The sequence below is a fragment of the Eptesicus fuscus genome, chromosome 12 (genome assembly GCF_027574615.1).
Source record: "Eptesicus fuscus isolate TK198812 chromosome 12, DD_ASM_mEF_20220401, whole genome shotgun sequence".
In the NCBI taxonomy this organism is placed as follows: Eukaryota; Metazoa; Chordata; class Mammalia; order Chiroptera; family Vespertilionidae; genus Eptesicus; species Eptesicus fuscus.
The window spans coordinates 20,620,371-20,636,868 of NC_072484.1; the positions used below are offsets into that span (position 1 = coordinate 20,620,371).

At 39.3% G+C, this 16,498-nt stretch overlaps 1 protein-coding gene across 1 annotated transcript in view; it reads right to left on the reverse strand.

Annotated features, from left to right (window-relative positions):
• The window catches only part of MACROD2 (mono-ADP ribosylhydrolase 2), a 1,996,248-nt gene extending 1,981,218 nt beyond the window's left edge, over positions 1–15,030 (reverse strand). The window contains exons 1-2 of the mRNA XM_054724198.1: positions 14,757–15,030; positions 7,302–7,418 (exon numbers count right to left, since the gene is read on the reverse strand). Of these exons, the coding sequence (XP_054580173.1) occupies positions 7,302–7,418; positions 14,757–14,802 (163 nt within the window). The 5' untranslated portion in view covers positions 14,803–15,030. The remainder of the gene's footprint in view (positions 1–7,301; positions 7,419–14,756) is intronic.
• Between the last annotated feature and the right edge of the window lie 1,468 nt (positions 15,031–16,498).

Consider the following 16,498-nt stretch of genomic DNA (forward strand, 5'->3'; position numbering starts at 1 on the left):
TTACACAAAAATTTTTAATGGTAAATGCCATTTATTGTCAAAATTCTTACAAGTTATTTAGGCTATTTAGCTTAATTCTTCCATGGAGAAACAAATTCTTTGTAGCAAAGTTATTTTTTGAAGCAAACCAACTACCTCAGTAAAGGGCTTTAAGAGGATATAACATTAAAATAATTTTTAACAGTTGCTTTACATGTCAAAACACAATAATGCCAAAGTAAATGCATTTAGAATGGCAATACTTTAAGGTTTTTCAACACTTCAAAATATTGTAATAGCCTGGCCAACATGGCTCAGTGGTTAAGCATCAACTTATGAACCAGGAGGTCATGATAAGGGCACATGCCTGGGTTGCCAGCTCGATCCCCAGTGTGGGGCATGCAGAAGGCAGTTGATCAATGTTTCTCTCATCATTGATGTTTCTCTCTCTCTCTCCCTCTCCCTTCCTCTCTAAAATCCATAAAAATATATTTTAAAAAATATTATTCTCTAACAGGCTTAAATTTTTTCATTTACATCCATGTCATTTAAGTTCTGTTGACATTTAAACTCAGATTTTGAAATCATCAAGTTTAGTTACTAAGTACTAGCCTATCTAATAAAAGGGTAATATGCAAATTAACCATCACTCCATCACAAAGATGGAGGTGCCCATAGCCACAAGATGGCGGCACCCAGTCCGCTCAGCCCCACCGGAGTCCCCCAGTCCCGGGGTGGAGCGGCAGCGTGAGCAGCCTGGCGGAATGCTTGCCTTGTCACCGCAGCAACAAGGCAAGCATTCCATGCACGGCCACGGATGGGCCTCTGGGCCACGAACAGCCTCTGGGCAGCAGGCGCGCAACTCAGAGAGCTACTGACGCACGGATTCGTGTGCAGGGCTACTAGTCAATAATAATATACAATGCTGATGAATACATATAACACATGAATTCTCATATTTGTCTCAACTTACCTATGTAATAGTTCAGTAAAATCTTTATTGAAATTTATCACCGAGCTATCTGACTTTTAAAACTTAATAAAACTGACCTTATATCACAGAGATTTAAAGTATTTGTTACCTACACTAAAAAGCATCTGGTTTAATTTCTAAGCCTGTCATTTCCACATGAAACTTTGTAAAGAAAGTAAATAAATACATGAATATACCATCAGGCAAATAATTTATCATTTGTTCAATTCACACAGCAATATTTCCTGAATATCTACTGTTCATCAAGCACTATGCTTGCTAATTACAATCTCATAAGGAGATTGACCATGATTAGATAATCCTTAGACTAAGTACATACAAATAAATTGATATAATGTTCCAGGAAAAGGAACATGGCTCTATGAAAACATATTAAAAAAGAATCTGTTCCACAGTAAGAGTGTAGAGAAGACTTCAGAGAGAATGCAAGGGTTGCAAACTGAGAACTGAAAGCTGAGAAAAATTAATAAGGTAAAGCTGGGGTGTTTTGCTCTGAGTCTTCTGCATCTACAGATTATTTTATTTTTAAATTATAGTGTTCAAACTGAGTATGATAATATAAAAAGGAATTAATATCAAATGATTAAATAGAAAACATTCCTCTCCATATTTTTTTATCCCTAATGAGTTCCATCCTGTTTTAAATACAATTTTTCTGTTTAGTCATTTTAAATTTCAGAGAACCAACTCACTCTGAAAACTGGTAAGAAAGAAGAAACCTAGCATTTATTCTTCCTTTTTTGTATAAACTGTGATGCATAAAAACAAAAAAACTTGATTCAAAAAAATTTCTTTATATAAGTTCAACTAATAAATGAAAAATGAATAATATTAAAATAAAATTATTTTATAATCCCTAAAAATAATGATCACTAATGGCTACTAAAGTAATTTAGGTGAAAAGTTGATAGGGAGCTTTACAATGGATGAATTAGCCTGATAATACTTCAACCAGTGGTCAGTTTTATCACCACAGAGAGAGAGAACCAGACATTATGTGCCTTCTAATATTACAGGAAAGAAAGTACAACAACCTATAAAGTATTATTTCAAATAATTAAACTCAAGTCTGATAAGCCTCTGTATTTACCAGCTCATAAGAAGCACAGGGGAAAGAGGAATATGTTAAATGACACCACAAAGATGCAGTCAGCAAAATGCAAAATGTAAAAAATTCTATAAGACAAACAACCTACTTTATTCATTAAATAAATTACAAAGCAGGGAAAGGACAGAGAAAAAAGAAATTGTAGAATAAAAGAGACTTAGGAAGTACAATATGTGGACCTTGTTTAGATCTTGACTCAAGCAAACCAACTATACAAAGAAAGCAAAACCCTTTATTACACAGTAGGAAAATATGAACACTAATTAGATACTGTATTATATTAAAGAATTATTAATTTTAGGTGTTATAATAGTATTGTGGTTATATTAAAACAATAAAAATGTGTCCCTATCTTTTAGAAATATATACATATGCATACATAGATATATTTATAAATAAAAGTGATATGATGTACAGGAATTGTTTCAAAATAGTCTGGAGAAAGGTACAGAGAGCTTTGGTATAGGTGAAATAAAATTAGCCACATATTAACTGTTGAAACTGAGTAATAGGTGCATAAAGCTTCATTATACTCTCTAACTATAATAATAAAAGCACAATATGCTAATTAGACCAGACAACCTTCCGGACGAAGCTGGTGCTGTCAGGGATGCCCGGGTCCTGGGTGCCAGAGGGAAGCGGGTGCCGGCAGCCAGGGGAAGGAAGGCCTACTCTTGCACGAATCTCGTGCATCGGGCCCCTAGTTTTTATATGTTTTTAAAAGCTCATTTTAAAGTTTGAAAAAAATTTAGAAAAAAAGAACTGCCCTTTGTAGACTGTTAACCTCTGAGATATTCTTATATAACATACTAATTGAGCCTACCTATTCATGAAGCACTATTCCAGGTGCTAGAGACACAATATAATAGAAGGGCTGAGAATTTTTAAATTCCCTACAACAAAGCAACTGACAAATAAAAGAGAATTATTACATAATTGCTAAATACAGAGGAAGAAGTAATTAGAAGCATATAATTCCAGAGATTTACTAATAGTATTGATAAATATGAACATGAATAATAAACAAATGGATTTCTGTTTTAGTAATCATCTCCCATTACTTACCATTTCTGATCCATAGCTTTCCAATACTACCAAAGTAGTATGTTAATATGAACATACATTGCGGTAAAAGCAGGTTTACAGGTGTCAGTAAGCGAAACATGGTTTATTCTTATATTATTATTTATTAACACACTGCAGACGGATCATGAGAACTCTCGCTTCATATTACAGTGTTTTACAAAGTATCATACTTTAAAAAGATATTAGCTTGTAAGAATATGTAATAAATAACTTCAAAATGCAATGGATATTTAATTTTAAAGCATACCTTTAACATTTATGTAAAACGTTTTTTGTACTCGTTCAATAGAAACTTATCTGGCCACTGGTAAAGCTAGCAATAAAACTACTGGTCCAAGCCCTAGCTTGTTTGGCTCAGTGGATAGAGCGTCAGCCTGCGAACTGAAGGGTCCCAAGTTCGATTCCGGTCAAGGGCACATGACTGGGTTGCGGGCTCAATCCCCCGTAGGGGGCATAGAGAGGCAACAAATCAATGATTCTCTCTCATCATTGATGTTTCTATCTTTCTCTCCCTCTCACTTCCTCTCTAAAATCAATAGAAATATATTTTAAAAAAATACTACTGGTCCACAATGTGTTAATTACTAGAGGCCCAGTGCATGTTGGGGGGGAGGTGCCTCTCAGCCAGCCTGTGCCTTCTCACAGTCCAGGACCCCTTGGGAGATGTCCGCCTGCTGGCTTAGGCCCGATCTCCCCAGTCCAGAGCTCTTGAGGTCCGACCCCACGCTCCTTACCAGCCGCCTGCAGCAGAGGCACTCGCCAGCTGTGATCACGGCTTCTGGCTGAGCGGCACTCCCCCTGTAGGAGTACACTGACCACTAGGGGGCAGCTGCTACATTGAGCATCTGCCCCCTAGGAGTACATTGAGCATCTGCCACCTGGTGGTCAGTGCATGTCATAGCGACTGGTCATTTTGCCGTTCTGTCAATTTGCACATTAAGGTTTTATTATATAGGATTATTTTCCATACTTTTGCCCCACCCTATATTATCTACTTGCTTCCTCCTTTCTACACAAACATTGATTTTATATTGTTTTGCAATTTTTGGTTTCCTTTTATTAGGACAGATTAAAGTCAAAATATGAGTAACATATTCAGTCTCTCCACTCCTTTTTAAACTTTCTACTACAATATAACAAGAAGCAGTTAATTAAAGTAAAAAAAAAAAAAACTGAGCAAAGTAAAAAAAAAAAAATTTAAAACAACAGCTTAGAAGTTTCTATGTAATTATAAATATCAAGACCAAATGAACTTCTATAAAAACAAAGATAATAATAATAAACTACTAAATTTAAAAGAAACTATGTGACAAAGAATTATAAATTATCTTCTTTTAAAACTTAGTTTTAAATCTCATATTTAAAAAATAAAGCTACAAATATCAATACCTACACATATACATATACATTTATAAGCAGTTAATTCATAAGCTTAAACGTTTCAAAATAAAAAATAAAAATATAACTATATAATTGCCCTTTGATTTTTTTGAATTTATATTTTTCAAAGATCTTTCAAACTGTAAAAATACTAAAAATTTTTACCAATATTTTAGTTATGTAAGACTAGATACATAACACTAGAAGAAAGCACTTAGAAAACATTTATAATAATAAAGATGTAATATGCAAATTGACTGAATAGATGACCACGCTATGACACGCACTGGTGCCAGGCCCGCCATCACCGCATGATGGCCCCGCAGAGGGAAGCCCAGGCCACCAGCGGTGGGCAATCATTGAGGTGGGGGGAGCTCCGCGGAACCAGGGAGCCAGGGGTGTGTGGCGGTGGATAGGGGCAATGCCAGGCCAAGGCGGGTGTGGGTGGGCCACGGGGCCGGGACCACAGAGCCTCGAAGCTGGCAGCTGGGGGAAGGCAGGTCTACCCTTGCACAAATTTCGTGCATCAGGCCTCTAGTATATATTATATAAAGAAATTAACAGATATTATATGTAGAATGAGCCATTCTGTTTCATGAAAAAAGAAAGGGCCAGTCACCAATTTCTACATCACAACAGAGAGGAGCAAGTAACATTTAATGAAGGGAATAAAGCACTATTTAATAGAAATACAATTTTGATCATATCACCTAGTTCCCCATGAAGGCCTGTCATTTTCAAAAAGCATGAAGGAAAAAACTGAAATACATAGAGCAGTTGTCAGTCACTTATAACACTCATACTGGGAAATAGGATTAAATAAATACACTGGATCTTGTTTGGGAATAACAATGTCAGATGTTACTCAATGTATCTTATCTGATTGGGGGACATATTTTGGTGTATAGTGTCTCTAAAAACATCCAACAATGAGTTCTTAATAACCCAGTTCAACCCTACACTGTTACATGCTGAATGTTCAAGTAGAAGCAGCCAACATAAAGGCCAAGCCTCTTTGCAGAGGTGAGCTAAGCCAACTTTGGGCAATGCAGCCTGGGTTTCACTACTGCTTTGTCAATTGTTGTGGCAGCAACAGGAATCTACCTCTATCTCAGGAGTCAAAATTTTCTTTAAAAGAACACCATATACTGCATCCTTAGAAAACTGACCAGCTAAAACTGACCAAGAAAAAAAACCAGATGAATGAAGCACTGGAAAAAGAGAGGTTTATTAGCATAAAAAGTAAAGCTGAAGTATTCAATACTAGCTTCATATAAACAAAAGAAATAATTGAGATCCAAACATTAAGAGGCACATAGCCCTAGGTCAGAGAAGGCCCAGAATTCTGTCCTTTTGATCTCTAGCTCTGTATTCTTTTCATTACACAGCTCTACCTACTCTTTCAATGATGTCTTGATTAGACTATTATTAAAATAACTTGCATTTACTTAAGACACTGGGCAAGGAGGTCAGATCTATACATCCCAATCAGCTAATGACTCCCATTAGAACTAGGAGTTCTAATGGGAGTCATTACCCACTTGCCCAAGGGCACACTTTTCCAGGCAGAGAAAGGTCTAAAAGAACCCACATGATTTGCCTTCCTAGAAAAACAAAAGTCTGTCTAAAGCCCCAAACTCTCAGGTCAATGTGTTTTCTTCACAAGTTCTAAAGCTTAATTTGGCTGCTACTTCCCACAGATTTTGTCCATAGAAACTCCATGCTAGTCTTCTTATTCTGGGCCATAATATCCTGTTATAGTTCCATCAAAGACAACAATCAGTGAAATCAGCATGCTCCAATATCCTTTCTTAAAATTACCTTTGTTTCTCAACTGTTACATATCCTAAAAAGCACCCTTTCTTTTAAACTTGACATCCAGACCATAAACACCAATAAATGTTAATTCAGAGATAAACATATTAAATATACACTAAATTTATTATGTTGTTTTTAGAATTTTATTCCATGAACCTTTGTAATACTAAAAATTTCATTTATATTCTAATACATATATTTTCCCTCAAACAATCTAGACTCTAAATCATAACAAGTTTGAGAACGAGTAAATTTGTCATACAAATACTTTATATGTAGACATAATGCCAGACCACACAAAATAGAGTCCCCCCCAAAAAAAATGCATAAACACACTTTGAATAATTATAAAGGCAGTGTTTATAAAAATGCATTTCATTTTCAAAATTGAGCTATCAGCTATTAAAGTGTGTATACATTTTTTAGGGACACCCTGTATACTCTTCTCTAAAATTATGTGAAATGTTATTTGGCTTTTCTCTATTCTTTTTGATGAACTGTCTTTGAAATATATCCAATCCTTAAAATAAAATTGAAGAAATCCAATATAAATAAACTTAATCAAAACAAACTCAAAGGACCACACCATATCTCTAATATCATTTGCTCCAAAAACTACTGCAAAATAATTTTTTAAAAGTACCCATAAAGGAGTACCATAATATAATCATGGTGTATTTTAGAATGATTAGGGTTAAGGTTAGGGTTAGGATTTTTTAAAAAATTTTTTTAAATAATAATTTTCTAAATTTAAATAATATATAATAGATTGTTAAAAATAACTAAATGACAACTGACAATGATTTAAAATAGCAAAACTGTCATCTCTTTATTGAATGCCTGTTATTCATTTTTGTCAAAAATTGTCCTGCAGAAGTCATTAAAAAAAAAGGCAACAGTACTGTATCTACCTGAAAAATATTCTGAGAAACTTACCATTATTTTGGCTCTTGCCCTTCACTTCCTCCTTCCACGATAGAATAGTGTTCAGGGGAACATAGTCCCTTATGTATTCTTTGCGTCTTTCCTCTAGGGTCATCTTCAGTAAGCGTTCTTGCAAAATAAAAGCAGAACTTCCATTTGTATTTAACTTTTAAGATCAGGAATTATTTCATAACTTAAATATTAACCATGCTAAACTACCAAAAGAATCAATGTGGGCTTGAGAAACACCAAAATGAAAATCTAATGACTCTACTTTGTAGTGTTAAAAGATGTTAAATTAACACTATATTAGCAGGAAGAAAAATAAGGAAACTCTTCCAATCAACATCTATTGACAGTCTACTGTGTACCAGGTGATATGTTTACACATTGCAAATACAAAGGAGATCCTTGACCTTGAGAAGTTCACAAGACAAAAGTAGGAAATGGATGAAACAAAATAACAGCTGCATAAATAAAACACTAAATCCTAAAACAGTTATGTATAAACTAGAGGCCTGGCGCATGAAATTCGTGAATGGGGGGGTGTCCCTCAGCCCAGCCTGCACCCTCTCCAATCTGAGACATCCCTCTCACAATCCAGGACTGCTGGCTCCCAACTGCTTGCCTGCCTCTGCCTGATTGCCCCTAACCGCTTCTGCCTGCCAGCCTGATCACCCCCTAACCACTCCACTGCCAGCCTGATCGATGCCTAACTGCTCCCCGACCGGCATGACTGCCCCTAACTGCCCTCCCCTGCAGGCCTGGTCACCCCCAACTGCCCTCCCCTGCTGGCTGGGTCACCCCTAAATGCCCACCCCTGCAGGCCTGGTCCCCCCCAACTGCCCTCCCCTGCAGGCCTGGATCCCCCCCCTCCAACAGTCCTCCCCTGCAGGCCTGGTCCCCCACAACTGCCCTCCCCTGTGTCCTGGTCCCCCTCAACTGCCCTCCCCTGCAGGCCTGGTCTCCCCCAACTGCCCTCCTCTGCTGGCCCGGTCCCCTCCAACTGTCCTCCACTACAGGCCTGGTCCCCCCCCAACTGTCCTCCCCTGCAGGCCTGTCCCCCCCCAACTGCCCTCCCCTGCAATCCTGTTCCCCCCTAACTGCCCTCCCCTGCTGACCTGTCTCCCCAAACTGCCCTCCTCTGCCGGCCCGGTCACCTCTAACTGCCCTCCCTCCTTGCCTGATCGCCCACAACTGTCCTCCCCTGCAGGCCTGGGTCCCCGCCAACTGCCCTCCCTTGCTGGCCTGGTCTCCCCAAACTGCCCTCCTCTGCTGGCCTGGTCACCCACAACTGCCCACAACTGCCCTCTCCTGCCAGCCATCTTGTGGCGGCCATTTTGTGTCCACATGGGGGGCAGCCATCTTGTGTCTTGGAGTGACAGTCAATTTGCATATTACTCTTTTATTAGATAGGATGCTAAGAGCACAAAAAAGGCAGTCACCAAGATATTTTAATTTGAAGATGCCATCAACAATAAAAGTGCACTTTTAATTTAATAACACCTGTCTGGAAGTGATATAAATAATACTTTAAATATATCTTGATTACAAGATTAAAATATTTTTAAATAAATCTTAAAATTGATAATAATGGTGTCATTTATAAAGAATTCACCATGTGTCAGGTACTTCACATATATAATTTTACTGAAATAATCTTCTCAACAACTCAACAAATAGAATTAGTATCTCTATTTTCAGATAGGGAAATAAAGCACATCAAAGTTCAATAATCTGTCCTATGCAAGAGAACTTCCCATGAAAATCCAGTCAGATATCTCCATTAGAAACTATAGCCTATACAATTTGCCACTATACTGTACTGCCTTTTCAAGAAAAGCTCCCAAAAGAGGTGATGTGTATGTTGGTTCCTAACAGGCAGAATTTTATCATGAAAAGGTAAAAAGGATATTTCAGACTAAAGAATAATGTAAACAAAGATAAGGAGATAAGAATAGCTTAATGAAGCTGCAAGATATACTTCGAAAAGGGAAATGACCACTGAAGTGAAAAGTAGCTTCAAACAAAAGTTAAAACAAAAACATATAGGAACTTGTACACCATGCTCAACAGTTAAACCTTTATCCTATAAAGTAGACCACTAATATTCAAAGTTAATTATGCATATCCCAGAAAGTACAAAAAATTATCCACTAGGATACAAGGAAAAAAATGTATATAATTATATTTATATTTTTAACCTAAAGAAATAATGAAGAAATTAAAAATTACTACTACTAGTCAATATAAAAACTGACACTGGCATCCTCACTCATTCTGTAAATCAGCTGTCTTATATCACATACTTTACCAAAGTTTGTATTCTCCCTCTCCAATTTTCTTTGAGCATATTACAAGGTATTAAACTTTAGGTAATGGATTTAAAGATAGTATCTAGCATTAGATAATCTAACACAAAATAATCACTTTGAAAAATTATTCCAAAGAAATAAACTGCAGAAAGTATTAATGTAAACACAAGTGAACAAGAAACAGGGAGCCAATATTTTTCCCCACTCCTAGAAGTTGCTTGTCTTCAGCCACATAAGGAGACAAAACAACAACAGCAACAAAAGCCATATTTTAATCAGATGGATATATTCAAATCACAATACTACAATACTCAAGGGTCAACACTTAAGATACCTAAAGGGCATTCAAGTTGAAATCAAGAATCTGGAATTCAGGAGAGAGGTCTAGCTAGAGATTTTGGAAATTATAACCTAAACTTCTAGTCCTTCAGAAAGTGAAGGGAGGAGAGCAAAGCTAAAAAAAAAAAAAAAAGGTCCCAGTGATGTGGAAACCAGCAAAGAGTTTTAATATGGAGAAGAGCTACTACCAATTGCTACAGGAAGATCAGAAAGAATAAAAATTAATAAATCATTGGTTTTATCAACTGCATCACTCAAAGCACTAAAAAGAGAATAAAGTGGTGAACACAAAATGGTCTGGGTTCCAATGCCAAATCATGCAAATCTATGTGATCTTGGGTTACTTAAGCTCCTTGTGTCTCAGTTTCCTTTTGAGATAGGTTGGTAGGTATTATTCTCAACTTACAAATCAGGCAACTAAAATAGAGAGGTTAAATAATTTACCTAAGATGTTAAAGACAGAAAGCACTACACCTAGGGTTCAAATCCATGAATATGGTGTTCAAAGCTCTTTACCTTAGAGTATAATACCCCAGAGTGTTGTTGTTAGAATTAAAGGAGATCCCATGTAAAGTACCTAGAAAAGTAATGAGTAGGACTCAAAGAGTAACAGTAACTATTTTATATTAATACCATCATCATTGTTATTACAGAATGAGTTTAGAAACCAGTTTTATTAGAGTGTAACTGGGATCCAAGAGGCTATGAGAGAATGAGAAAAATAAATGAAAATAGCAAACTCCAAGATGAAAGTTTTATGGGAGAACTGCATGGATTGCCCTTCTCCTTTGCTAGTGGGAGTGGGGTTCTTGGGGTACCATTGGAATAAGAATTTCCGGAGGCCCCCAAGGGAGGATGAACTATAGCAGAAAGCTCTATTTGCATGGAATTACATCCTTTGGCTTGCAAAGTCCCATTTCCCTTAAACCAGTCTTGGAAGTGGTACAACTGGGAATTCAGTAGAGCTAAAAGCAAAGCCAGTGTCCAGAGTTTCCATTCCATGGTGGAGTTTGGTCCAGTGTAGTATCAGACTAGTTGTAGTCCATCAATCCATTGTGTGTGGGGTCTACATGGCTGTGAGCCATGTGGGCAAATGCAATGGAGTGCACCTGTGACTAGAGAGCCCGTAGCCAAGTGCGCAATAGCCACATCTATTCTGGCCAATGACATGTTCACAGGTGTGACTGAGTACCTTCCCTATGTCACCCAGACCTTACTAAGTATACATCTATTTTTCCTTTGTCCAGTCCGAGTAGAACAGACCCTCAGCTACCTGGCATAAATGGTATGCCTATATTATCTGGTCTTCCCTTTGTTCCTTTTCTGTTAATTAATAACCAGATTATTTACAATGATATCAAAAGGAAGGCTACTTTAGGGTAGAAGAGACTTGAGCATTCATATAGGCTGAGGAGAGGAACCTGAAGATGCTGAGAAACTAAACATACCTGAAAGGAAATAAATGATAGCACAAGATCTCAAAGAATTCAGGCGATGTGACAGTACAGAGGGGTTAATCTTAGAAACAGAGAAGAAAAGTGCTTTAAGATAGAAACAAAGCTGAAAAGACAAAGAACCTGTGAAGAAAGAGACAAATAATACTATGCAGTTGTTTATGATATATGACATGTATTTTCTCCATGAATTAAAAGGCAACTTCTGGCAGTTCTACGGAGCACGCCCAGGCCTTTCCCCAATCCCATCTTTCTCCAGGGCTTGCAACATGCTCACTCATTCATTCATTCTCTCTCCCTCTCCCTTTCCACCCAAACCTCTCCTCTCTTCTCTAAAGACCCAGTGTCTCTGTCTCTCTCTCTGTATCTCTCTCTCTTCCCTTCTCTCCACATCCCCCCGCCATCTCTGTCTCCTAAGTTCCAAAGGCCCTTCTTTTGCTGAAACTTGTTTCCTGAGCCCATTTCTTCTAAAATTCACTTCTACCTCTACAGCCTCCTAAATAAACTTTCTCTTATTTAAAAAAAAAAAAGGCAATATCATCTGTTTAGTAGGAGGATGGGGTCTTGATGGAATAGGAAGCTTGAAGGGGATAGTAAATTTCAATAATCACACAACAGGAAAAGGGATGACTAGAACTTATCAAAGCACTACTAAAAAAGCTCAGATCACTAATATGGAAACATCACTAATCAGGTTGAAATATATGACGCAATTGTAGTTTTAATAAGTGTCAGAAGGTATATATGGGAATACAACCTAGTCTTTGTCACTGCATTTATTTAAAAGTTTAAGTGTGGACACTTAGAACAAAACAAGATCTATATAATCTTCTGTATAATAAGACAATAAGGTAAAACAATGAGATAATTTAAGTTTCAGTACTTGAAATTATAATACACATTAAGTAGTTTTGAATTAGGATTCAAAATACTAGATCAACAACATCTAGTTAACATATTTGGAGAACTCCTTAGTTATTTATTTAAACAATGAGACACACCGAAAGCTACATACATATACTAAATAGTTTCTTTGGTATTACACAAAACTTTTCCTTAAAGAATGCTTCACCTTTGCAATAAATCCCTTCTTTGTTAAGCATATAAGTAGGCAGACCTACTTAGTAGATGGTATACTGAGTTAAAATGTTTATACAATGCCTTGACATTTCAATGAGGTGAGCAAGCCTTTAGATTTAAATAACAGCTCCAAAAAATATGATACCATCCTCTCCAGTACAATAAATGGAAAAGGTAATGAATTCCATCAGTTTCTTTAATACTAACTACTGTACTGAAAATCCTTAGCTCCTTCTTAATGATATAATATGTATTTTTAAAATATTAACTATTCAAAAAATATACATCCTAATAAGACAGAAACATATATTAAAGTCTTCAATAAGTTTTCCCTTTAATATTAAACTTCAGGCAAAAATAGGATAGTTTGGACAAGATAAATGTATTTTGTTAAATGCCTTTCTTAATTGTGCATGTGCTTCTTTATTTAGAAAATATTAATTTGGTTATATTTTCTCTTATAATTAGTAGCAAACTAAGAATTAAGACAATGACGATTCTAAAAAACCTGCTTATTATAGTTCAACTGTGTAGATGTTAAATGAAGGAAGAATTATAATATCATTATTCAGGAACATTGTCTATTATGACAGAAAAAATAGTTCTTAAGTAATCACTATAATTTCATTAATGATTCATGTATTAAAATCAATCTCCATATCTTTCATTATTTTGCCTTCATTATTATCAATAATACAAAGCTAACATTTCAAGACCATCAATAAAAATGGGTATAAATGATTTTTCAATGCTTACAAAGTAAATCCTTGTTGAAAGTAAAGTAATTGCTACTGCAAAAACAAAATAATTATTTCACACTACTTTATATATCAGGCTATTATTTTCAACAGCATTTGTTTTGCGACAACAGAATTTTTAGTTCTATATATGATCATAATCATTAAAACATAATTAAATGACATACAACCTACTCTTTTAATACCTTAAAAACCATTTTAACCAGTTCAGTTGTTATGTGAAATCTTCCCAGTAGTTAATTGGAAAAAAAATTCCCTTTTCATCCCTTTTCTTGTACATTGTTTGAAGTAGCCCCTATAGAGAGGATCCTTTTCCCACATTCATTTCTTTTCCACTATTTGCCTAGGTGTTTACAGAGGCCAGGGCTTGCAATAAAAATCTATAGGTTTTAGAGAACCATTATCAAGGAAATCAACTTTCAACCTAGTCACTCCATATCCTTCTTTTATAAAGAAGATGGGATACTTAGGAGAGATGTGCACTACCCTCACTCGACCTCACGCCATACACCGGTTTAGTATATCTCAGCAGATAGCGATGTAAGTATTTTTCGCTTCATTTCTGTAAAAAAGCTAAAGAATAAAAAGGAGTGAAAAGAAGAAAGAAAAAAACCTCCAGAGTTTCAAGTTTTACCTTAGAATATTATCTCACTACAATGCCAGAGATAGGAGAGAAAACAGAAGAGAAGAGGAGAGAAGAGAGTTGGGTGGCAGGCACACTTCTGTGCCTTACGGAAATCGGTGCCACTTTCAGGGATTTGGAGAAACCTTGACATGCTCGGAAGTCGGGTGGGTTCATTCACAGAAAGTGACATCAGTCTCAAGCCCTTACTCTGAGCCACTTCACACTACGAATGGGGCGGAATGCTGAGAAACACCCCGCGCAGAGAAAAGCCCACTTAGATGTCTCTGATGGCACTCATCCTCACCGACAAGAGGCTTGCTGAGTTCCAGGTTTCAAGGCACCCTGCGGTGCAAAAGTGGGGGACCAAGAGAAGGGATCTGCGCCCGAAGGTGGGGACACCCTGCACACCGAGGGAGTGGTAGGCAGTGGCGAAGAGTGCCGGAATGAGGGGGCGCAGAGGCGCAATAGCGGCCGCAGCGGGTGTGTCCGCCGGCGGGCACGTGTCCGTGGGACACGCCGGCCAGGCGTGCGAAAGTCCCAGCAGGAGTGTGGAGCCCGGGTGGGGGACCAAGGGAAGTTGTGCCGGGCCCGGGGACTGCGGGTGCCACGCCGCGGGTGAGGCTAAGGCAGCCCCGTCCGGGGAGGTGACTGGGCGCAGCGGGCGGCAGCGAGGGGCGTGCGCCCACACGTGCGCGAGCGGCAGGTGCCCGGGGGCGGCGCGTGCACGCCGGTGGGAGCGCGGGTGTGTACACACGGACACACGAGGGAGGCGACACCGGTCGGGCGGGCGCGAGGCGGGAGCTCGGGCGGAGGGCACCGCGGCACACACAGCCCTGACCCCCGCCCCCACCCCTTATCCACCGCCACCCGCACCCCAGGACTCGGCAGGCCGTTACCTTTCTCCTCTCTCCACACCTTTTTCTTCTTGTTGCTGGGGTACATGTTGCCGTGGGGGTGGCTGGCTTTAAGCTGCAAGTTCCCCAGGCTCACGGGCAAACAGGGTGGTGTGGAGTGGGAGGGTTGGGAGGGGGCACTCGGGAGGGAAAAAGTGAAAAAGGCTCCGGGTCCCACGCCGCTCGCTCGCAGCTCTCCAGTCGCCGCCCTCCTCCCTCAGCCCGCGCTCGGCTTCGGCTCCCACCCGCCTCAGCCCCGCGGACTCCGCCACAGCAGCACCTCACAGCCTGTCAACTAGGTCACGCCTCGCGCGAACCTAACACCCGCGCAGGCCCCGCCTCACAGCCGCTAGCCATAGCCGCCTCCCATTGGCTGTACCGCCCGCCACTCTCCGCGTTCCGGCCACCGCGCGCCCCGACTTCGGCCCCAGGGCGCACGCGCAGGCGCAGGCTCGAGCCCGACGCCAAGGACGTTGGGGAGCGGGAGGGGGCGGAGCCAGGGCGTGAAGGTGCTGGAAAGGGCCTCGCGACCAGAGTGGGACGAGGAGCGAACGCCTGGGAGGAGCAAAAGGAGGCAGACACCACCCACCCCCCAGGCTTCGTGGGGCAAGGAGGAGGGCGTGGCCTCTAGGCCAGGTGCTTCAGGTGATTTGGGGATCCCAGCCTTAGGGACTGGAAAATGTGGAAGTGGGAGATGTGAGTTCACACGTTGTCCATGCTCACTCCAACTGGCCCGTCTGCACGGAATTTACCACATAATCTGAAGCTGTCTTCTAAGTGGGCAAATACTGTATAACAGAAAGAAATGAACCGATTGGGAAATGGTTCCAGATCATATACAACGGGCTCCTCAACCTTGTAGTAAAAATTACAAATTTCACTGGAGTTCGGTGAAGTTTGGAAAACACCAAGGTAAATTGGACTACTCAAGTGTTTTAAGAACCAGCCAATAGTGTGCGACCAAAATGTTATATTGGAAACAGAAGCCTTACATCAAAGCAAATTCATATAGATGTTAACCAGAGCCAGGTCATGTTATCGTTTTATTCCTCCACCAATTGCTTCAGGTCAAGGTGCTGGTCCAAAGGACTGGCTATCTTCAGGGTAATACTAAAATCCAGTTGCAGTAGAGTCCACCACAAGAGTAGATTGACCTAGAATTTTGAGTTTGGTAAGCCCTCTCCAAATTTACTGTGCTTCTAAAGAACAGACAATCCACAGGGCTGACTTGGTGGATGCATTAAATCCACATTTATTCGACAATTGGTGTGCTGTGTTATATGTGTTCTACTTAAGCAAGGTGTGTAAGATCAAATAATTATTTGTAACATTTTTTTTAATAATAAAAGAAAAAAAAGCCCTGGCGGTTTTGGTTAGAGCATTATGGCTTCAATTCCCAGTCAGGGCATTTGCCTGGGTTGTAGGTTCAATCACCCGGCACGTTAGGGGGGGCAACCAATCCATGTGTCTCCAGTTGTAAAGAATGAAATGTGTTTTATTTTATTTTATTTTATTTTATTTTATTTTATTTTATTTTATTGTTTAAAGTATTACATATAGTAGTACATATATCTCCTTTTTTTCCCCCTATTGACCTTTCCCCAGACTCCCCTACTCCCTGTCACATGCCCTCATCCCACCGCCACCCCCAGTGTCTTGTGTCCATTGGTGTGCTTATATGCATGCATACAAGTCCTTCGGTTGATCTCTTTCCCTCTCTCCCCAACAATCCCCAGCCTTCCCGC